Source organism: Xenopus tropicalis, chromosome 1 (genome assembly GCF_000004195.4).
Source record: "Xenopus tropicalis strain Nigerian chromosome 1, UCB_Xtro_10.0, whole genome shotgun sequence".
Classification (NCBI taxonomy): Eukaryota; Metazoa; Chordata; class Amphibia; order Anura; family Pipidae; genus Xenopus; species Xenopus tropicalis.
In genome coordinates this window covers 26704651-26728804 of record NC_030677.2, presented here as the reverse complement: position 1 = coordinate 26728804, position 24154 = coordinate 26704651, and the positions used below count along the sequence as shown (strand labels likewise).

Sequence of the window (24154 nt, the reverse complement as noted above, 5' to 3'; positions counted from 1 at the left end):
ATATTAATGTTTACATCTTAGAAGCCACAGATGTAAAATCAGATAGACGTTATTTTGGCATGGCGCAGAGGCCAGTAAGTTGCTGACTTTGTGTTAAGTGGCCAAGTTGGCAGCAAATATTGCCCTCTGTGTAGTACTGTTGTGGGGTTATGTAATAAAAATGTCAATAACTTTGTCCTGGAGCAGTAACCCATAGCAACCAATGACCTGTTTAAAAGCACACGTCCTGTTGGTTGTTATGGGTTACTGCTCCTGGGCAAACTTAGTGCCTATTATTACATATGGGGGATGGACTGGGAGATGCAATCTTCTTGTACAGGCAGAAACTATATTTTTCGATGCTAATGTCCTTTGAGACATCTGCTGATTGTTATAACTGCTACAAAGTTAAACCTGGGCAATCACATACATAGTTTTTTTTATAACAGGTAGTTATTAGCATTGGCAGAACACTTGTGCCATTAGGATCATAAATACTAGTTATTGTTACTAGTATATTTTAGACTGTATTACACAAATAAATTACCATGAGTACACATTTAACACAGGTATAATAGTAAAATGTGTTTCTTTTTTTATCTGTTTTAGACACTTCTGGAAAGCTGAGGATCTGGGACACAACCCAGAAAGAGCACTTGCTAAAATATGAGTACCAGCCATTTGCAGGAAAGATTAAAGATATCGCTTGGACTGAGGATAGCAAGAGAATCGCTGTGGTGGGTGAAGGCCGGGAAAAGTAAGTTGATGTGCAATCTGCAGACTAATAGGGGGTTATGTAATAAGTTTTTCCAGGAGCAGTAACCCACAGCAAGCCGGTAGACTTTACTAGTCTGTTTAAAAGTAAACATTTTATTGGTTGCTGTGGCTTACTGCTCCTGGACAGACTTAGTGTTTTTTATTACATATGGGGGATTGTGTTGTATTACAGGTTCTTTTTTGAAGCTTCTGTTTTATTTAAATTTTTTTTTTGTAGTACCCAAATATTTTTATTTAGCTCGCATAGTATAGTATGGAAGAGATGATATCTTTGGTCCAGTGGAATAATTTGTGTGTTTTAACAGAACACTTTGGTGTAGTTCGAATGCAACTAATATAGATATTTAGTTCAATCCTCATACAGAATGAATAGAAACTGTTGGCAAGTGGAAAGACCATTACACTCAGGGTACAGGGTGATAATAGTATTGTACACAGTTCCTGTCTGTTCATAATTAACAAAGAAATGCCATTTCTGAATGAATGTTATTTTACAATATTATATATACCTCCTGATTTGGGACACAAGTTAATTGCTCCAGCCACACCCATTTCCTGATCTGCTGTCTGCCTGCCCACTAATCAGGGCAATCCAACTCCAACTGAGATACAGACAGATGAGAGGTACGCTATAATGCCAAAAGTACCTTCGAAGCCCCCTTTAATTAGTGGAATTGGCTATAATCCACACTCGCTAACTCGGGTAGTTAAAGTGAACCTGTCACCCAGGAATAAAAAGCTGTATATTAAAGCTTTCATACCCATTATAAAAGCATTTAAAAATCCCAGCTGTCAATCATATATTCCTGCCCCACCTCTATGCCTTAGGCATAGAGGTGGGGCAGACAATTACTTTCAATTCAGAACTTCTTTTAATGTAGTACCATTATAGGACACCCTTACCAAAGAGTCAGGTCACTGAAATTCTGCTCTGCTAGGGATAAAAAGCAAGTAAAGTGATTTGTGACAGAAAAACATCTAGAAAAAACAACTGTTTAGCTAGGAAGACGAAGACACACAGCAAAGGGGCTGCCAAATGCTAAAGCCCTGTATAGAAAATACTTACTATTTCTGGAAGCAACATCAGCTAAGCATGGTAAGCATCCACACAGATGCCTCGCTATCAATGTCTGCAGTGTCTGCTGAAGTGGTATAAGGGCTCTGGCACACGGGGAGATTAGTCGCCCGCGGCAAAACTCCCTGCTCGCGGGCGACTAATCTCCCCGAGTTGCCTTCCCCCTGCCATCCCACCGGCGAACATGTAAGTCGCCGGCGGGATGGCAGACGCGGCGGCGTGATTTCGCGCAAATCGCGCCGCCGCGTCTGCCATCCCGCCGGCGACTTACATGTTCGCCGGGGGGAAGGCAACTCGGGGAGATTAGTCGCCCGCGAACAGGGAGTTTTGCCGCGGGCGACTAATCTCCCCGTGTGCCAGAGCCCTAAAGGATGAAGCCAGGAAAAGCAGTCTTTGTTGTGATAAATCAAGCTTCACCATCAGGCAGCCTGTAAGATAAAGCTGGGTTTGCTAATTGCAGGGACAAAGCTGCCAGCCTGAATCCATAATTTGGACTGTGGTGTGGTGAAGAAAAAACATTTCTGGGGCCACAATCTTGTGATTGGCTATGGCCCCTCATTTCCGTAAAATCAGACATTAACTCTACAACACACAATGACATTCTTGGCTGTTCTGTGCTTCCTACTTTAAAAGTCTGGGAAAGGCTGTTTCCTGTTTCAGCACAATAACGCCCCTGTGTGTAAAGCAAGGTATTAAGGGAACCGGTTTGGTTTGTTGAAATGGGACTGCAAAAATTTGACTGGCCTGTACCCAACTGTGCACTAGGCTGGAGAACCCAACATCAGTACCCATTGTCACCAATGCTCTTGTACCTAAATGGAAGAAATCCTCATCAACAATTTAGTAGAAAGCCTTCCTAGGAGAGTAGAGACTGGTATAGTAGCAAAGTAGGACAACTACATTATTAATACACTTGGTTTTGGTGTAAGATAGTGGACATGCGCATTTCTGGTTATTTGTTTACTGGGTTAGGGATGGGGGCAAAGTGCACTGTGGTTTCTTATAGTATATAGTACACTGCAATGTATAATGTACAATATATACTTTATCAACGGTGCTAAATGATGCCCCTTGTACCTTCTGTTGTAAAATATGAGGATATTAATAGTTCAATAGTCAGCCTTCTGCTTTGTCTTTTGAAACTCCTCATTAAGCATTGTTGTAAGAACTCTTTCTCCTATGTTATATAGGTTTGGCTCTGTCTTTCTTTGGGACACTGGCTCCTCAGTTGGAGAAATTAGTGGCAACATCAAAGTCATCAACTCTGTGGACATCAAACAGACAAGGCCGTACCGTCTAGTGACTGGCAGTGATGACAACTGCTGCGCTTTCTTTGAAGGGCCACCTTTCAAATTCAAGTTTACAATGGCTGTAAGTTTATGACCCCGGTTTATCTCCATGCTTGCTAGATTTTTTTTTTTCTTTTGCTGACCACTGTATTTATGTATTTAATGAAGATTCTAAAAACTTTATTTCGTGACTGCCTATTTCACACCCACAGACTAGGGTTAAGCTGTGAGTTTGAAATTCAGCCTGGTTTGTTTGCAATTTATTTATTATGCTAGTTGTATTTGTACCTACCTCATAGAGCTAATAGGAAATGACCTACTTCGTACCCCCTATTTTTCATGCTTTTCAGCAAAAAAAATAAAATAAAAATTATATAAATATTTCTCGACTGGCACACCCTATATTTAAAAAAAAAAAAAAATCAAATTTAAAAAAAACTTTATTGCGAACACATTGCACAAAATTAGTCCAATGTTTCAGTCTTTAACAGGAGAAAGGTCCTGTTTAGGACCGAAACGTTGGACTAATTTTGTGCAATGTGTTCACATTAAAGTTGTGACTATTTTTATAGGGTATGCTAGTTGTGAAATATTTTTTTTGTGCATATCAAATTTGGCTGTGCACCCTGCTATATATACATTTTTAGCATTAGAGTGCAGAAACTCCAAGGACTGAAATATAAATGTAAAATTTTCTCAGCCAATTGCAGATTGATTATCCAGTCTATTGTGTTATTTAAAAAAAAAAAAAAAAAGTAATAATCCAATCAACAGATTTTTATTAAGATGGCCATATACAGTGCGATCCGCTTGTTTGGCAGAGCGAATCATCTCCCAATATGACCACCTATTAAAATGGCAGGTATATAGGCCATCGGACGGAGGACCACATAATCTAGCCAATGTGGTCCCCTATCTCATGTTGGAAACCAAACTGTCCAATTTTAGCCCAGATATCGGTCAGGTAGGTCCGTCGGGGGTGGCCATACACAGGCAGATAAGCTGCAGAATCAGTCTGGAGGACCCAAATTAGCATCTGAAATCTGCCTGTGTATGGCCACCTTTAGTCTGTTACTGTAGTTTGATTTCAAATGTTTGTACCAGCCTCTGCAGCAATAACTGATTGTTTAGCATGTGGTTTTTCCTACTAGACATGTAGTTTTGGTTGTTGCTAAAGTAGGCATTCATTGACTGTAACATTATTTTTGTCCTGACAGACATAGTAGGCAATATGCAGTCTCCTGTTTGGTAAAGCTTTGACTATTTATTAAGATAGGGCATCTGGCTGGAAATTACTAATTTTTTCAACTTCTGTTTAAATAAATTGCTGTATAGGTTGTCCCCTTAACCCTTTCACTGCCAGCCGTTTTGGTCAAAGCGGAACTTGTATTGCCAGACAGTTTTTGAACATTTTGCACTGTTTCACTTTAGGGGCCTTTCCTCTGGGGTACTTTTAGTTTACCCAGGAAAACAATATATTGTTTTTTTCAGGACAAACTAAGCTTTCAAAATATGGTAGAATTTTGGTGTAATTCCAATTCTGTAACAAGATATAGGCTTCTATATGTCTAAATTTTTTAAAAAAATCATATTTTCCATAATATAAACACATATACCAGAAACAAAAATTATTTTATGCACAAAAATACAACTGATTTGGAATGTCCCATGTCTCCTGAACGTGCCAATACCAAATATATATAGTTTTATGGAGATTTCTCCCTTGTATAGGTCAAAAACTCCCAGCAGTACACTACCAAATTTCCAAAGCACTGCTTCACATAGCTGCATACTTTAGATTTCAAGGCCAAAACTTCCACTCACAGAAGGTTTATCCCAGAAAATTACACATTTCTGGAAAGAACAGATTCTGGGGAATTCAGAATAGGCACAATTGTCTGTCTACTCCAAACTATCAAGTCACAATGCTTTCCTAAAGTTATAGGTTTTTATCAAAATTTTTGAAGTTTTTAAAAAATCGCTTCAAAGCTTCGAGTCTATAGTATCTTATCTCCTACAGGTCATAAAGTAACCAAATAAAACACCCTAAATATGAACGCCAGGGGTCCACTGAACAGTTTGATGCCCAATATGTATAGGTTGACATAAGTATGTGGCATGTAGGGGCCCCAATGTGAACATACCCCCATATGATCTATCATTTCTGTCATTTCAGCTCCTGCAAAATCAACACATTTACATCATTATATGTGGGATAAAGCTAGTAAAAAGTACGCTCACCCCAGAAAGTCATATATTTTTGGAAAGTACACATTCCCCCGAATCTAAAATGGGTACCCGTGTCTTTCTACTCCAAAGTACCAAGCCGCAAAACATTTCTAAAGTTTGCAATTTTGATGAAATTTCAAAAAATCCCTTCAAAGCTTCCAGTTTCCAGCACCTTATCTCCCACATAGCATTAGGTACCAAGATAAAACACCCTAAATTTGAATGCCAGGGGTCCACTGAACAGTTTGATGCCAAATATGTATAGGTTGACATAAGTATGTGGCATGTAGGGGCCCCAATGTGAACATACCCCCATATGATCTATCATTTCTGTCATTTCAGCTCCTGCAAAATCAACACATTTACATCATTATATGTGGGATGAAGCTAGTAAAAAGTACGCTCACCCCAGAAAGTCATATATTTTTGGAAAGTACACATTCCCCCGAATCTAAAATGGGTACCCGTGTCTTTCTACTCCAAAGTACCAAGCCGCACAGCTTTTCTAAAGTTAGCAATTTTGATGACATTTCCAAAAATCCCTTCAAAGCTTCCAGTTTCCAGCACCTTATCTCCCACATAGCATTAGGTACCAAGATAAAACACCCTAAATTTGAATGCCAGGGGTCCACTGAACAGTTTGATGCCAAATATGTATAGGTTTACCTAAGTATGTGGCATGTAGGGGCCCCAATGGGAACATACCCAGATATGATCTATCATTTCTGTCATTTCAGCTCCTGCAAAATCAACACATTTACATCATTATATGTGGGATAATGCTACAAAAAAGTACGCTCACCCCAGAAAGCCATATATTTTTGGAAAGTGCACATTCCCCCGAATCTAAAATGGGTACCCATGTCTTTCTACACCAAAGTACCAAGCCGCAAAGCATTTCTAAAGTTAGCAATTTTGATGACATTTCCAAAAATCCGCTGAAAGCTTCCACTTTGCAGCATCTTATCTCCCACATAGCATTAGGTACCAAGATAAAACACCCTGATTTTGAATGCCAGTGGTCCACTGAACAGTTTGATGCCCAGTTTGTATAGGTTTACCTAAGTATGTGGCATGTAGGGGCCCCAATGGGAACATACCCCCATATGATGCGTCATTTCAGAAAATCAACACATTTACATCCTTTATGTGGGATAATGCTACAAAAAAGTACACTCACCCCAGAAAGCCATATATTTTTGTAAAGTACACATTCCCTCGAATCTATAATGGGTACCCATGTCTTTCTACTCCAAAGTACCAAGCCGCAAAGGTTTCCTAAGTTTGCTGATTTTTGTGATATTTCAGAAAATCGCCTAAAAATGTTGCAGTTTGCCGCATTTATCTCACACAATATCTTGCGTACAATGGCAAATCACCCCCAATAGGAACACCAGAGGTCTACTGAACAGTTTGATGCCCAATATGCATAGATATACCAAAGTCTGTGGTATGTACTGACCCAAAAATGAAAATAGCGTATATGGATTTCTCGCCTGCCAACCCAGCTTTTGCACACAGAGCCCCCTGTCAGTGTATTATGTGCAGTAACACCCCCAAACTATACAGAAAAACCCAGAAAACCATATATTTTTGGAAATTACACATTCTGACAAATCCAACATGGGTAAAGAGTCCTTTCTACACCAAAGTACCAAGCCGCAAAGCTTTTCTAAAGTTAGTGGTTTTTATGACATTTCAGAAAATCGCCTAAAAATGTTGCAGTTTGCCACATTTATCTCGCACAATATCTTGAGTACAATGGCAAATCACCCCCAATAGGAACACCAGAGGTCTACTGAACAGTTTGATGCCCAATATGCATAGATATACCAAAGTCTGTGGTGTGTACTGACCCCAAAATGAAAATAGCGCATATGGATTTCTTGCCTGCCAACTCAGCTTTTGCATAAGAGCCCCCTCTCAGCATATTATCTGCTGTAACACCCCCAAACTATACAGAGACCCCCAGGAAACCATATAGTTTTGGAAAGTACACATTCTGATATATCCAACAAGGGTAAAGAGTCCTTTCTACACCAAAGTACCAATCTGCAAAGCTTTCCTACACTTATTGGTTTTTATGACATTTCAGAAAATCGCCTAAAAATGTTGCAGTTTGCCGCATTTATCTCACACAATTTTTTGCGTACAAAGGCAAGTCACCCCAAATAGGAACACCTATGGTCTACTGAACAGTTTGATGCCCAATATGCATAGATATACCAAAGTCTGTGGTATTCACTGACCCCAAAATGAAAATAGCGCACATGCATTTCTAGCCTGCCAACTCAGCTTTTGCACACAGAGCCCCCTGTCAACGCATTATGTGTCGTAAAACCCCCAAACTATACAGAGACCCCCAGGAAACCATATATTTTTGGAAAGTACACATTCTGAGGAATTCAAAATAGGTAAAGTTATTTTTCTACACCAAAGTTACACCTGGCAAAGCTACGCTAAAAACAGATCAGGAATACTAATACAGGTATAAAAATGCAATAAAACCACAAAAATTGTGCAAATTAGTGAAACAACAAAATAAGTCACACAACAGTGTAATTAGTGGTCAGAATATCTGATCCAATAGTCACGCTGTCATAAAAACAGTTTTTAAGAAAAAGAAACTAAAAACAAAGTGGTAAAAAAAAAATTAAAAAAATAAATAAATAAATAAAAAATATTTGTGTATACATGTGTGTACATGTGTAAAAGTTGTGTGACAGTGTGTAAGTGTGTATATTAGTGTGTATAGGTGTATAAAAGTCTATATAGGTGTATATGTGTGCAAAACAAAAAAAAAAAACCAAAAAAAAAAATAAATGCAAAATTGTATGCTGTATGTGTGTGTAAATGTATGTAAGTGTGTATAAGTGTGTATAAATGTGTATAAATGCAAAGAATAATCACCCTTACCTGTCCTGAAGCTTGCCTGGTCCTGGTGCTGCAGTCCTGTCCTCCATCTCGCGTGAACACGCGTGGGCGTGAGAGGAAGCAGGAAGCAGGAAGCAGAAGGGAGCCGGCAGGTAAGAGCAGCAGACGCTGCTTGGGGGGGGGGGGCCCTGCGACGATCGCGTTGCAGGGCCGGCCTGACAGCCCCCCTGGCTCGTTGCCCAGGGGGCTGTCATGCTTAAAAGCTCTCTGCCGAAGCGGCACATGCCGCTTCTGCAGAGAGAATGCTTATCTGCCAAACAACGTACGGCGCACGTTGTTGGCAGATAAGCTCTTTCCCTGCAACAACGTACGCCGTACGTTGTTGGCAGGGAAAGGGTTAAATGAGCAGAATTAATCGTGTCTTTGTAATGCACTGCATGTGTTTGTGCTTTCTTACTTGGCTGAAAATAAGTGAACTTCAATCAAATTAAAAAATGCAATTGACTTTTTATGTTAACTGCTTCTGAATCTTGAGAATATAGAATATGTAAAAGATTTCTGGAGGATTTACTTTTAGATGTAAGTTTATTGATTCGACACCTATTAACTGTTCTCTTGGTCATACAGTGGCTGGCCTATTTTTTTGTTTGTTTTTTTTTTAATTCATTTGTTTGTTTTTTTTCACATCATACCTACTGAATTATTTAGATCTTTTCCTTTCATATTTAAAACCCAATATGTATATTGCCTTATTCCCGTTTAAATGGTGTCATTCAGTGGGTATTTAGAGAACTGTTTTTACTCTCGCTGTTACAGGTTGCTAAATCGGTGTTCTGATAGCTCATCTGCAGAATGATTTGGGTTTCATTGAGCTGACCAGTTACTGTGGGTTAGCCTTAGATATTAGGCTAATGCCAGTTGAGGTGTAGGGCGGATATTAAATTCCGCCCTACGCCTCCTACATGTGCCTGCACCCAAATGATCCCAACTAAGATAAAATTAATCCTTATTGGAGGCAAAACAATCCTATTGAGTTTATTTATCTGGAAACCCTTCATCTAAAATTACCCCAGGTCCCTAGCTTTTGAGAGAATGGATGACATACCTGTATGTGTAATGTATTGTTTATGCCAGTGTTTTCCAGTACAGGTATAGGACCCATTATCCAGAATGCTTGGGACCAAGGGTATTCCGGATAAGGAGTCTTTCTGTAATTCGGATCTCCATACCTTAAGTTTACTAAAGAACAATTAAAACATTAAATAAACCCAATAGGATTGTTTTGCATCCAATAAGGATTATTTATATCTTAGTTGGGATCAAGTACAAGGTACTGTTTTATTACTAGAGAGAAAAAAGAAATCTGTTTTAAAATTCTAAATTATTTAGTTAAAATGGAGTCTATGGAAGGTGGGCTTTCCGTAATTCGGAGCTTTCTGGATAACCAGTTTCCAGATAAAGGATCCCATCCCTGTATAAAATGACTAAAGCTTGTGCTTTGCTCATTGCTGTGTATATAAGCAGTTGGTTACACATTTTACAGCTCTGGAATATTTTTGGGCTTCTTTTCTGTTTCCTAAGGAACGAATCACCTGCCACTGAAGGATCTAGTAGCATATCATACATTTAGTTTGTTTTCATCACAGAGTAATTTTGGATTCAGTCCAATAATCTGTTTTGTAGGTGACGAGGGACTCAATACTGAATGGAAACTTGACCAACTGAAATGATGTTTGGCTGATAACTATTTTACTTAGAAAACTTTCAGGCATGTGTATTCATTAAACTGTCTTTGTTTGATTCCTCTATAAGCCTAGCCTTACGTTGCTTTTTTTTCCAATAACTTATTTGTGTGTGGCAAAAGTAAGTGAAGGATTATCATATAATTTGAAGGTGAAATCTGAGTCTGGTGTTTTCAGTTAATGGGACGACAATCAGGTGTGAGTGAGATCCAGCAAAGCCTGATCAGACATACAACACATTTGTGGATGGGTATCATGGCTGGAACAATGGAGGTCCTAAAAAAAAAAAAACAGTTGTTGATGCCCATAAAACTAGAGGATATTACAAGACAGTCTCTAAAGAGTTTGGACTCCACCAATCGCCAGTCAGACTGTGTACAAATGTAGGAAATTCTAGATCATTGTTACCCAACACAGAAGAGATTGACCATCAAAGATTACTCCAACTGCACAGCGTCTATTAGTTTGAGACGTTACAAAGGAACCCAGGGTAACCTCTAAGCAGCTGAAGGCCTGTCTCACATTGGCCAATACTGATGTCCACCATCAGGAGAACACTGAGCAGCAATGGTGTGTATGGCTTGGTAGCAAGGAGAAAGCCACTGCTCTCCCACCAAAATATTGCTGACCGTCTACAGTTTGGTAAAGATCTTGTGGACATACCAGAAGGATCCGTGAAGAATGTTTTGTGGACGCATGAGGCCAAAATAGAACTTTTTGGCTTAAATGAGGAGCATTACATTTGGAGAAAGAAATATGCTGCATTCCAGCATAAGACACTTATCCAATCTGTGGAAGATGGTGGTGGGAGTGTTCTAGTTTGGGCCTGTTTTGCTGCATCTCTGCCTGGACGGCTTGCCATCATTTATAGAACAATGAATTCTAAAGAATTCTGTCCGTGAACTGAATCCCGAGACAGTTGGGTTCATTTATAAACAGTAGGCAAATTTGCATCTGGGCAGTAACCCATAGCAACCAATCAGTGCTTAGATTTTTCTAGTCAGCTGCAGGTTGAACACTGAAAGCAATCATCTGATTAGTTGTTGTGAGTTACTGCCCAGGTGCAAATGTTTATAAAAGACCCCCAGTGGGTCCTGCAGCAAGACAGTGACCCCAAACACACAAGTCATTTTACCAAAGAATGGTTAAAGAAAAATAAAGTGAATGTTCTGGAATGGGCAAGTCAAAGTCCTGATCTTAATCCAATTGATATGTTGTGGAAAGACCTAAATCGAATGATTCATGTGAGGAAACCCACCAACATCCAAGAGCTGAAGCTGTTCTGTATAGAGGAATAGGCTCGAATTCCGCCAAGTGTGATCAACAGTTACTGCAGTTGTACAAGGGGGTCACACCAAATACTGAGAGCACCAATCACTTATTTTTGCCACAAGCAGATATGTTATTAGATCATTGTTTAAAATAAAACAAAAATCATTATGTTTGGTTTTATATTTATTTGTTTTAACTAGGTCTCCGTCTGCTTTTAGGACTTAATTGAAAATCAGATGATGTTTTAGGTCACATTCATTTAAAAATATATAGAAAATTTTAACAAAATTTCAAGCAGAGCTGTGTGTTTGATTTAGATGTGAGTCTTGGATGCGTTTCCTAAGCTGCAATGTTGTACCCTTTTGGTAGTTAAAAAAATAGGGGAAGAATAACAGACATTTAGAATAAATAGAATAGTGTATGCCTGCCATCTTGTTTCCATTGCAGAATTTATTCATGGTGCCTTTTTTTTTTTTTTTTTTCTTTTTGTAATAGTGTGAGGTTTCAACATTTAAGGATTAAAGGAACAGTAACACCAAAAAATGAAAGTGTATAAAAGTAACTAAAATATAATGTGCTGCTGCCCTGCACTGGTAAAAGTTGTGTGTTTACTTCAGGAAGTCTACTATAATTTATATATAAGTTGCTATGTAGCCATGGAGGCAGCCATTCAAAGGAGAAAAGGCACAGGTTACATAGCAGATAACAGATAAGTTCTGTAGAATACAATAGTGTTTTAACTGTTATCTGCTATGTAACCTGTGCCTTTTCTCCTTTTTTCCAGCTTGAATGGCTGCCCCCGTGGCTACACAGCAGCTTATTATATAAATTATAGTAGTGTTACTGTAGCAAACACACCAGTTTTACCAGTGCAGGGCAACAGTGCATTATATTTTTATTACTTTAAAGCTGTTCCTTTAGGGCTCTGGCACACGGGGGAGATTAGTCGCCCGCGAACAGGGAGTTTTATCGCGGGCGACTAATCTCCCCCATGTGCCAGAGCCCTTAAGTATGCCCATTGTGCTGGATGGAGCTGCTCTAGTTACAGGGAGTGAATGGTGCCACCCATGCATCATTACCATCCTCTTAAGTCTTGATATTGGCCTCTGGCAAACAAAGGATGTTTTAAATACAAATATTGATTGCCTGTTTTTAATACCATTTGCATATGGTGTCTTCAGTGAAGCGCTCCAATCTCTAATGTCTGAAGCGTCTAGCTCAGGAAAGTGTTTTGATAAACTGCTTGAAATCTGCAACTTATCCTGCCTATAAAAAGCTATATTACACATAAGTTCTATAGTGTGCAAGCGAGCATGGCTAAGGTACTTGCAGTATATCTAAGAGTCTGGGAAAAGATGGAGGTGGCCCTCCCTGCAGAACGGGCCCAGACTGGCAATCTGTGGTTCCTGGCTGCTAACGATGCCACAGTCGGTCATTATTTAGTGAACTGGTGGGGGCTGTTTGGGCCTCTGTGTATTAGAAATGGCAGGGCCTATTTTGATCCCAGGCCAGACCTGTTGCAGAAAGCTACCCTGAGACAGAGTTCTTGGGTTACAGGTAAGAGACTAATTCGATGGGACTGCCTAACTAATTGTCACCTCCAGTGATTTTGTCATTGATCTTTTGTAGGTGTATTGGATAATCCCCCCCCCCCGCATTGATAGTAAACATTTTAATAGATTTAATTTCTTTTAAACAGGACCACAGTCGGTTTGTAAATTGTGTCCGATTCTCTCCAGATGGAAGTAGACTTGCCTCTGCTGGTGCTGATGGGCAGGTACGTTGTTTATAAATTTGAAAACAAGGCAGAATATATGTAGCACCGATACTGCAGTCTCATGGCATTATATTTGTACAGTAAGATCAGTTTTACATGCCCTAATTTTAACTTTCCTCCCTCCTTACACCATTGTTTTGTGGTCGCTACAAGACATAATGCATTATGCATTTCCCTGATTTTGCACCATGTCCTGTCCTATAAAAAACATAAAATGGTTTTGTTATTTATTTCAAATAGGGCTACTTTTTGCATTTTATTATTGTTGCAAAAATGTATTTGTATTTAAATAATGCGTTTTCGTTCCCTAAAAAAAAAATAGCATGAAGTGCCTTTATTCACTCTCCTTCCCATTGCCATGTTTGAGAAGCCGCCATTAGTAATCATAAATCCCAGCATTTCAGGCCTCTCTCCCAGCATCCAGTCCTAATGGGTGCACATTCACTAGACCACCATCCGAGTATCAAATAAAACATCTAATTTTATTGGAACTTGAATAAAGACAACCAACTTTTTTTCATTTTTTTTTTTATTGTTAGATTTTCCTTTATGATGGGAAGACCGGCGAAAAGGTTGGCAATCTTGGAGGAAGTAAAGCACACGATGGTGGCATTTATGCGGTACGTGCACATTTCAGCATTTAATTCTTTACATCTCTGATCTTGTTATTGTGAGAAGTTATCCATGTGAAGATAACAGGTTCCTGGGTTTGTTTACAGTGCTCTATCCAGAGTCAGGTTTTTTTTTTTTTTTCAAGGTATTCATGTAAAATTGTACTGACTTGTGCAGTCTTTGTATTGCAGGTTAGCTGGAGTGCTGACAGCACCCAACTGCTTTCTGCATCTGGTGACAAAACGGCAAAGATCTGGGACGTTGCTGCTAATTCTGCAGTCACTACATTTCATCTTGGCACAGAAGTATTGGACCAGCAGTTGGGCTGTTTGTGGCAAAAGGACTACTTGCTGTCTGTTTCACTTTCCGGTTACATCAATTATCTGGACAAAAATAATCCTTCCAGGCCATTACGTGTAATTAAGGTATAGTACAACAAGCAGTATTTATACTGGCTGGAGGAATACAGGGTTATGGGAGATAGCTCTCGGTACAAGTGAGGGAATACAGGGGTAGGGGAGAGAGCTCTCGGTACAAGTGAGGGAATACAGGGGTAGGGGAGAGAGCTCTCGGTACAAGTGAGGGAATACAGGGGTAGGGGAGAGAGCTCTCGGTACAAGTGAGGGAATACAGGGGTAGGGGAGAGAGCTCTTAGTACAAGTTGATCCAGGGACTGGTCTGATTGCCATCTTGGAGTCAGGAAGGAATTTTTTCCCCTCTGCGGCAAATTAGAGAGGCTTCAGATGGGGGTTTTTGCCTTCCTCTGGATCAACTAGTAGTTAGGCAGGTTATATATAGGCATTATGGTTGAACATGATGGACATATTTTTTTTTTTCCAACCTAATTTACTATGTTACTATGTATGTGAATTTTTCTCCCTTGAGAGAAATACAGGTATAAATGCTTAAAAACAAATTTGCCCCTTTTTAAGTATGGTCTCCAGTGGGCAAATTATTACTATAAATGTAAGAATTCTTGTACTCCTGAGAATCCCACAGCACTATGGGGCAGATATATCAAAATGTGAGATTAGAGCTTACCACAGAAAAAAATTCACCCACTTTCTATACATTCCTATGGAATTTTAAAAAGTGTATTTATCAAATGGTGAACTCCTCTAACTTTCACCTGATTTTAAATGTTTCTAGAAATCCCATTGGAATGAATAGAAAGTGGTTGAATTTTTTTTTTTTTTTTTTTTGCGGTGAGCTCTAATCTCACATTTTGATAAATCTGTTGCTGTGATTTGAGGTTTTTCTGACATAAAAATGAAATCATTTATTTTTGAATTTGAGTTTCCTGACCTCACATTTTCAATGTCTATCCGTAGAAAAAAAAAAAAGAATTTAAACATTTTGCAGCTAATACCTGGCTAGCTTCTATAGAAGTCGAACTATTATGAAATAAAAAATGTAAGATTACTCGGCACTCCTCATTTACTTTTCATGATATTGGCAGTTTTAAACTGTGAATGTGGTGAAATTAAAGCCATTTGAAGTTTTGTAATGTTGCTGTGCTTGTAAAATGAAGTTAGTGAGCAGAGAAGGGTAATTGGTTATTGGCGTTCCTCTGGTTAGCACTCTGCTGAGGTACATCATAAAAAGTTTATCTCAGGAAATCATCTTTCTCCTTTTCTGTTTGCAGGGGCACAACAAGTCAATACAGTGTATGACTGTACATAATAGTGATGGCCGCTCTACCATTTATACAGGAAGTCATGATGGACACATCAATATCCTTTTTCTGGCAGCTAACATTACTTACATAAAGGGAGTTACTGTCTAATACTGGAGTATCCGGAGTAACCTTGGTCCTGAGCATTCTGGATAACTGGTCCTATACCTGTACTCAAACAGGCAATTTATCAACACTGGCCAATTTTTCCCATGGGCAGTAATGCATGGCAACCAGTCAAAATGTTGCATTCATTGTTCTACCTGCAGTTGGCTGAACCAATCGATTGGTTGCTATGGGTTACTGCTCACGGGCAAATTTGCCCAGTGTTGACAAATGTGTTGATAAATGAGCCCCAGTGTGCATGAAATTGGTTTGAGGAGATGGTGACGCCAATTAAAGCAATGTCTCGTATGAAGTTCTCCAGGCTAGAAGTGCTCTGGCTTAACCATTTTGGTCACTGTATATTGGAAAATGAGCATTGATTTTTCTAGAGCAGTTTATAGACAAAGGATCCTCATCCCACAATTGAATTACTACTCTGTTTTGCTTCCATTAGTGTCAGATGAAACATTAACCAACCATTACTTAATTTAAAAACTGCTGTTGCTAGGTAAATATGACATGGTTTTTCCCCAAGGAATAAAGACTTCTGCAGAAGTTCCTAATTGGCACACACAGGTTTAAAGATTTTTTTTTTTTTTTTTTTGTATTAAAGTGATACTGATACTAAAAAAAAACTACACTTCAAAATATAAATGTACATTAAAAGTTCCTTATAGGGCATGCTGATAATTTTTCCCTGATAACTGCTTTTGTAAGTACAGGTAGAGGATCCCTTATCCAGAAACCAATTATCCAGAAAGTTCCAAATTACGGAAAGGCCAGCTTCCATAGACTCCATTTCTAAAAATTAGAATCATTTGTTTAAAATGATTTCTTTTTTCTCTGTAATATTGAAAAAGTAACTTGTACTTGATCCAAATTTAAGATGTAATTAATCCTTATTGGGTGCAAAACAATCTTATTGGGTTTATTTAATGTTCAAATGATTTTTTAGTAAACTTAAATCATGGAGATCCAAACTACGGAAAGATCCTTTATCCGGAAGACCCCAGGTCCCGAGCATTCTGGATAACTGGTCCCATACCTGTAATTGTTACTTGAAGTTCCCAAACCTGACTGTGTTGCCAACCTGGCTGTCCCTTCCCAAACTGTCAGTTACAGCTTCTAATGCTAACAGCCTTGTCCCCCTTTTTGTGCCCCAACATTACACTGCTTCATTAACCCTTTCATGGAATCTGTAGGGCTAACACAAAAGAAGCATTGTGCCAGCTCAGGGGATTGTACATTTTGGGGCTATAAGATAATATACTGTATACAGGCGAGGGAGCTATGGCAAGGAAAGGGTTAGACATGAATCGTTTATGTTGTAATCACAAACAGAATGTTTTCCTTAATAGTACAATATACATTATTGGGATGCTGAGACAGGGGAGAATGACACATTCACTGGTAAAGGCCATACCAACCAAGTTTCTAGGATGGACCTGGACAGCTCCAATCAGCTGATCACTTGCAGTATGGACGATACTGTGCGCTATACCAGTCTGACCAGCAAAGATTACAGGTGTGTTTCTAATATACCTGAAAAGAAGGGGGGGGGGGTGGAAATAGCTCTAATAACCATCCCTGGCATACATTGCCGAGGTCACATTATTAAGAACCCTTTATAACCAATGGCATAACCAAACAACATTTATTGTGATATAATTTTTAGGAACACACACACACACACATTCACATATACATGCTTACACAAAATCCATGAATATCCTGTAATTATGTCATAATATCAATGCATAGAGATTCCATTAGTTATAATTGGTGCTTAGTAATATAATGTATCACGATTCACTGTAATTTGTTTATTAAATTAATAACTAATGTACCCCCTGTAAAATATATGGACATTAGAAGTCACCTTGGAGTTCCATGATCTGTATAAAAACATTGGGCCTGTGACCAGGTACTTTTTAAGGCCTTGGAACATCTCGGTGACTTTTAATATAAATGGCAGAATAAAACCTTGCAGTCTCCCCTTAACTTATTTGCCAAGAAAACACATGCAGCATGTGTACATATTACACGTTGATTAATAATTGCATCCCTTGCATTTGGTGATCCTTTTTTTTTTTTTTCTTTTTAGTTCTTCGGAATCTGTTAAAATGGACGTTCAACCTAAATGTGTTGCTGTTGGTTCTGGTGGATATGTTGTAACATTATGCATTGGGCAGGTATGTATCCTTACACTTTCCGGTATGTTTAAATGAAAGCATGGAGATCCAAACTACAGAAACGTCCCTTATCCGGAAGGAACTGAGGTCCTGAACATTCTGGATAACAGATCCCATACCTGTAGTAATGTAATAGTAGCGATCCTATATTACTCGGGGATGCCTAACTTTTTGGCACCCCTAGTGAAAAAAAATAATTTCTTACATTTCTATAACAAGATTGCCCAATTCCGTCACATTAAAGGGGTTGTTTGCATTTAAACTAATGTTTAGTATTAAATAGACATTGATATTTTGAGACAATATGCAGTTGGAGTTTTTTTTTTTTTCCAGTTATTAAGGTTTTTGTTCAGCAGTGATTTAGTTTGGGATGTCAGCAACTATCAGGTCACTAGGGTCTTGTTTACCTTAGCAAACTGGTTTGAAAGAGACTGGAATATAAATAGGAGATGAAATGAATAGAAAAATAATTAATAATAGTAATAACAATTGTAAGCTCACAGAACTACAAAAAGTACAGAAAAAAATAAATTATAAAGACTTATAGGACATTTTATAACATAACACTTGGTCAGGCCCTCCCCTTGGCTCCTAACAGGGTTACAGGTATCCACCATGGTTTCAAGAATATGTGAATATGTGCGGTTCCACTGAATAGTTGTTCACTACTAATTTTGCCTTCAATGAATTTCAAATTTAAATATCTAGGAGAGCAAATAGGTGTTCTACACAGATCTAATTATTGCTTCTCTTCTGGCTGGTCCTCCCTACGGTATGGCTAAAATATACATGATCCTGTCAATGGGCCAGCAGAAGAATACAGAATAGACAAATATTTTCACCCTTTAATAAACATATGTCAGTGCTAACAGTATGCCATGTATTTATTTATTTTTGTCTGCCATTAGATTGTTCTGCTGAAAGACAAGAAAAAGGTTTTTGCAATTGACTCGTTGGACTATGAACCAGAGGCTGTAGCAATTCACAAGGGCTCCGGCACAGTTGCTGTTGGTGGAGTGGTAAGTTTTCCTTTAACTCCTTTTCTGTTAAGGCTTTTGTTGGCTTTAACATGCTTACAGTGGAGGAAATAATTATTTGACCCCTCACTGATTTTGTAAGTTTGTCCAATGACAAAGAAATGAAAAGTCTCAGAAGAGTATCATTTCAATGGTAGGTTTATTTTAACAGTGGCAGATAGCACATCAAAAGGAAAATCGAAAAAATAACTTTAAATAAAAGATAGCAACTGATTTGCATTTCATTGAGTGAAATAAGTTTTTGAACCCCTACCAACCATTAAGAGTTCTGGCTCCCACAGAGTGGTTAGACACTTCTACTCAATTAGTCAACCTCATTAAGGACACCTGTCTTAACTAGTCACCTGTATAAAAGACACCTGTCCACAGAATCAATCAATCAAGCAGACTCCAAACTCTCCAACATGGGAAAGACCAAAGAGCTGTCCATGGATGTCAGAGACAAAATTGTAGACCTGCACAAGGCTGGAATGGGCTACACAACCATTAGCAAGAAGCTGGGAGAGAAGGTGACAACTGTTGGTGCGATTGTTCGAAAATGGAAGGAGCACAAAATGACCATCAATCGACCTCGCTCTGGGGCTCCACGCAAGATCTCACCTCGTGGGGTGTCAATGATTCTGAGAAAGGTGAAAAAGCATCCTAGAACTACATGGGAGGAGTTAGTTAATGACCTCAAATTAGCAGGGACCACAGTCACCAAGAAAACCATTGGAAACACATTACACCGCAATGGATTAAAATCCTGCAGGGCTCGCAAGGTCCCCCTGCTCAAGAAGGCACATGTGCAGGCCCGTCTGACATTTGCCAATGAACACCTGAATGATTCTGTGAGTGACTGGGAGAAGGTGCTGTGGTCTGATGAGACCAAAATAGAGCTCTTTGGCATTTACTCAACTCGCTGTGTTTGGAGGAAGAAAAATGCTGCCTATGACCCCCAAAACACCGTCCCCACCGTCAAGCATGGGGGTGGAAACATTTTGCTTTGGGGGTGTTTTTCTGCTAAGGGCACAGGACAACTTATTCGCATTAACGGGAAAATGGACGGAGCCATGTATCGTGAAATCCTGAACGACAACCTCCTTCCCTCTGCCAGGAAACTGAAAATGGGTCGTGGATGGGTGTTCCAGCACGACAATGACCCAAAACATACAGCAAAGGCAACAAAGGAGTGGCTCAAGAAGAAGCACATTAAGGTCATGGAGTGGCCTAGTCAGTCTCCGGACCTTAATCCAATAGAAAACCTATGGAGGGAGCTCAAGCTCAGAGTTGCACAGAGACAGCCTCGAAACCTTAGGGATTTAGAGATGATCTGCAAAGAGGAGTGGACCAACATTCCTCCTAAAATGTGCGCAAACTTGCTCATCAATTACAAGAAACGTTTGACCTCTGTGCTTGCAAACAAGGGTTTTTCCACTAAGTATTAAGTCTTTTTTTGTTACAGGGTTCAAAAACTTATTTCACTCAATGAAATGCAAATCAGTTGCTATCTTTTATTTAAAGTTATTTTTTCGATTTTCCTTTTGATGTGCTATCTGCCACTGTTAAAATAAACCTTCCATTGAAATTATACTGTTCTGAGACTTTTCATTTCTTTGTCACTGGACAAAATTACAAAATCAGTGAGGGGTCAAATAATTATTTCCTCCACTGTATATTAAACCTTCTTTTAACAGCCTTCAAACAGCTCCATAACCAGGTCATTTTCAGCCAAATAACCCATATCATTAGACCATTATACCAAGCAGCCATTCACAGTAGTTGCAAGGCAGCTGGGCAAAAGCAGGATTATTTCAGTAAGCCTTTCATACTGTCTCTCTCCCACAAATCGCATGAGCCTGCATCACTAGGTGATTTTCACTTCTTTATATTAATAGCAAGGAAATATGTGGTGCTGTCTGCCTTAAATGGACCTGATTGATTGGTTCCATAATTGAAGAACTGCTATAAAACATTATTTGTAGTACTGTTTATTTTCTATAAAAACATGCTCTAAAAATTCAACAGTGGGAAACAAGGGTCAGTGTACACCCATGTTCTGCATAGCTAAATAGGGCTTTGTGTTCTATTGCTTTACCATATATTTCTAAAGGAATTAATTCATTAAATGTTGTGTATGCCCCATGTGATCCGTGTTCATATCACCAGACTCCCCGGCCATCCCCTTTTATATGACATCTCTGAGAGAATCTTCGGGCCCTTTTGGGTGTACTGTATGTTAGCAGGGGACAGCCACAGAATGTTGTCACAACTTGGCACCACAGAGTTGCATGAACTTGGAATTTTTGCAGGGTATAAGAAGTAAAATTTATAGCAGCAGCTCCACAGCAAGTCAGTCATGTCTGCTAATACAAACCCAAGCTCTGCATCTCTATTTACACTTTAGTTTTTTCCTGAACTGCTTAGTGGCCATCTGGTAGGTCTCCCTTCTAGTATGTACAGCAGTGGATATTAAAGGGCCATATACACTTTTTTTTTTTTTAGTTACAGAAAAATAACGAGACTGTTTCCCTTTTGCTTTAATTAAAAACAATATCTAAACTACTTTTTCTGCCCATGTGGCTCTGTATCTGTTTTCTTTTTAGGATGGGAACGTTCACCTGTATTCGATTCAAGGAAATTCTTTGAAGGATGAAGGCAAGAGCTTACCAGTAAAAGGTGCAGTGACTGACCTTGCCTATTCCCATGATGGTGCCTTCCTTGCAGTCACCGACGCTAACAAAGTCGTTACAGTCTTCAATGTGGCTGATGGATATTCGGTAAGAATATTTCTAGGCATATATACTAAACCCTGTTTGTCACCTAGTAAAAATCTTGGGAGTAATTAATACTTTATTAGGGGCAAATTTTGCTCCAAGCCAAAGTGCCCCCAGCAACCAGTTATCAAGTAGCATTTGCGGTTTGAAGGCATTATTTGATGGTATGGGTTACTAGCCCTGGAACAAACCTTTGCCTGTTATTACTTGATGGATAAAGCATTGTATAAGGTGTCATATGAATCTGTGGTCTTGACACCTTTACAATCTACTGGTATGCATACAACTGAATCAGAGTTGGGGTATGTAGTAAAACTGAGGTTTTATGGGTTTGTGTTTTTTTTCTTATTTTTGTAAAGTGTTGTGCAGCTTATACTCTGTATTGTGTCAAGTGGTAGGACTTGTTATACAGGCTGTGTGGTCAGTGCTCAGTTCTGGGTGATGGGTGCATCCTTCAGTCCATGAAAGCTCACAGCCTGTGCAACAGAGGAGCCATGTCCCCCTTCCATTACAGAGCAGAAAGCATGCACTGCAAAAAAAAAAAAAATCCAATAAAATTGACTTTTTATTATTGGGACTAGGAGCAAAATGTTTACTATGGACACCATGCAAAAGCTGTTTCTGTAGCCTGGTCTCCTGACAACGAGCACTTTGCAAGTAGTGGCATGGATATGATGGTGTATGTTTGGACCTTGAGCGATCCAGATGCAAGAATCAAAATACCAGGTAAAAATGTTGTCATTTATTTATTTATTTATTTTTTACTGTGAAAGTTGTTCTGTAACCTAATAGAGTAGTATGCAATGGTTTCCAAGCTGTGGGGCTGGACACCGCCCAGAACAGACAAGCTGAAGGCCATTTAGTGAATAGTTACTGACTTGGAAATATTAATGACTATAGGAGAATTACTCTTAGAGCATGTTTGAGGGATGCAAATGGGGGAGCAGTTTGGTATTGTGCAGTTTGGCTACATTGGTGGCCAAAACGCTTTTTATAGGCAATTTATCTGTACATTCAGCAGCCACACCCCCAAAGCCTTGTTTCACTTTATCTGTCTATAGTGCACAAGCTAAATTGATGGTTTTAATTTTGAGCAGTTTGCCTCTCCTGGTTCTATCTAAGAAGCAACACTTTGCTTACATTACCTGAACAATTCACTGAAGGCATTTGACTCCTTCCTGTTTTATTGCAATATTTCATGTAATTTATGTCTGTATATTTGCCATACTGAGCAGGTTAATAATAAAGTCCAGTTGAATATAGTCAAATAACCATCACCTCTCAAAAGCCATATTGGCTTTACTGTTGCCTGATACATTACTGTCCAGTCACTGGGGCTCATTTATAAACACTGGGCAGATTTACACCTGAACCATGGCAACCAATCAAATGTATGATTTTATTGTTTAAGGCTTAAAAGATACGATCAGTGGTTGGTTGCTATGAGTTACTGCTCATGGGCAAATTCACCCAGTTTTTATAAATGGGCCCCCACTGAAACTAAACACTATCCCTATTTATACCACAGGCATGTATGAATAGGATATAAAGTAGTGGGTGTTGAGGGTGGTTTTTCTACCTGTACATGTTTCAGCTAACCTGGCTATTACTGTTCTTAAATCTATTGTTGTTCCCCTTAGAAATATCCTCTGTATTTATTCATTTCACCATTTTTATCTTTCTAGATGCCCATAGGCTACACCATGTGAGCAGCTTGGCCTGGTTGGACGAACACACGTTGGCGACGGTATCCCATGATGCATGTGTAAAACAGTGGACAGTCACCTTCAAATGAGCACACCCCACTACCTTAGAATAAAGATGTTCAGGGACGGAAACTACTGCATTGGGAATAATAATAATAAAAAAAAAATCTCTATCTGTTTATATCCTTTTTGGATGTTGTGCCACTTTCTCATTCTCTTAAAGGTGGTGTCTCTTCTCTATAACCAATGTACTGTACATTGAAAAGCTTTAGTGAATGGTCACTTGCAAACGGAAAGCTCTTAACACTTGGTCAACATTCCAGGGGCCCAGATTTGTTTTGCATTCACAGGAAGGTGTCAGACTGGCAGTGTTTAATATCAAAACTCGGTGTGCTATGTGACAGCATGAGATACCAACTTCTCATTTTTGTATTACAGGACATTTCTGTATCCGCAATCATAGTGGTTTAACACTTTGTGCTCAAAAGTCAGAATCCTGTTGTGTGCAGCTACAGTGTATTGTTGCTCTTGACCATACTTCATGAACCTGTTGCCTCAAATTTTCTGCAGATCATAAGTGAGGGTAACTAATAAACATTTTTATGTATTTACAAGTCAAAGTTTTGCCTTTCAATCCCGGCGCTGATATTTGGAGTGGTGATGTGAAATCTGACTTTCGAAATGTAGAATACAGCACCAAGAGGGAAGTATATTTTAAAAAGCTTTTATTAAATATCACATGGCTTTAGATCTCTGACGATGTTGATCAAGCTTTATAAAAGGCTGAGCATTGGCCTGAAACGTTGCATTGTCGTAGATCTAAAGCCATGTGATATTTAAAGGTGAAGGAATGGTAAAAACTAAGTAAGCTTTATCAGAAAGGTCTATGTAAATACAGCCATAAGCACTCAGAAATGCTGCACTGAGTCCTCTATCAAAAGAAACACAGGATTTCTTGTCTTCCTTTTGTGTAACTGTGTACTTTGGTATCTAACTTCCCCTCTCGGAAAAATCCTTCATTCCTGGAGCCAAGTCTGCCTGGCTCTCTCCTCTCTTC

The 24154-nt window shown here is 39.1% G+C and overlaps 1 protein-coding gene across 1 annotated transcript in view; it reads left to right on the top strand.

Moving 5' to 3' along the window:
* wdr1 (WD repeat domain 1) overlaps window positions 1–23276 on the top strand; it is a 28937-nt gene extending 5661 nt beyond the window's left edge. Inside the window, exons 4-15 of the mRNA NM_001006780.1 lie at window positions 589–736; window positions 3022–3202; window positions 12937–13014; window positions 13554–13634; window positions 13818–14051; window positions 15272–15359; window positions 16775–16931; window positions 17511–17598; window positions 18507–18617; window positions 21221–21394; window positions 21973–22117; window positions 23077–23276. Coding sequence (NP_001006781.1) covers window positions 589–736; window positions 3022–3202; window positions 12937–13014; window positions 13554–13634; window positions 13818–14051; window positions 15272–15359; window positions 16775–16931; window positions 17511–17598; window positions 18507–18617; window positions 21221–21394; window positions 21973–22117; window positions 23077–23186 — 1595 coding nt within the window. The 3' untranslated portion in view covers window positions 23187–23276. The remainder of the gene's footprint in view (window positions 1–588; window positions 737–3021; window positions 3203–12936; window positions 13015–13553; window positions 13635–13817; window positions 14052–15271; window positions 15360–16774; window positions 16932–17510; window positions 17599–18506; window positions 18618–21220; window positions 21395–21972; window positions 22118–23076) is intronic.
* The last annotated feature ends 878 nt before the right edge of the window (window positions 23277–24154 follow it).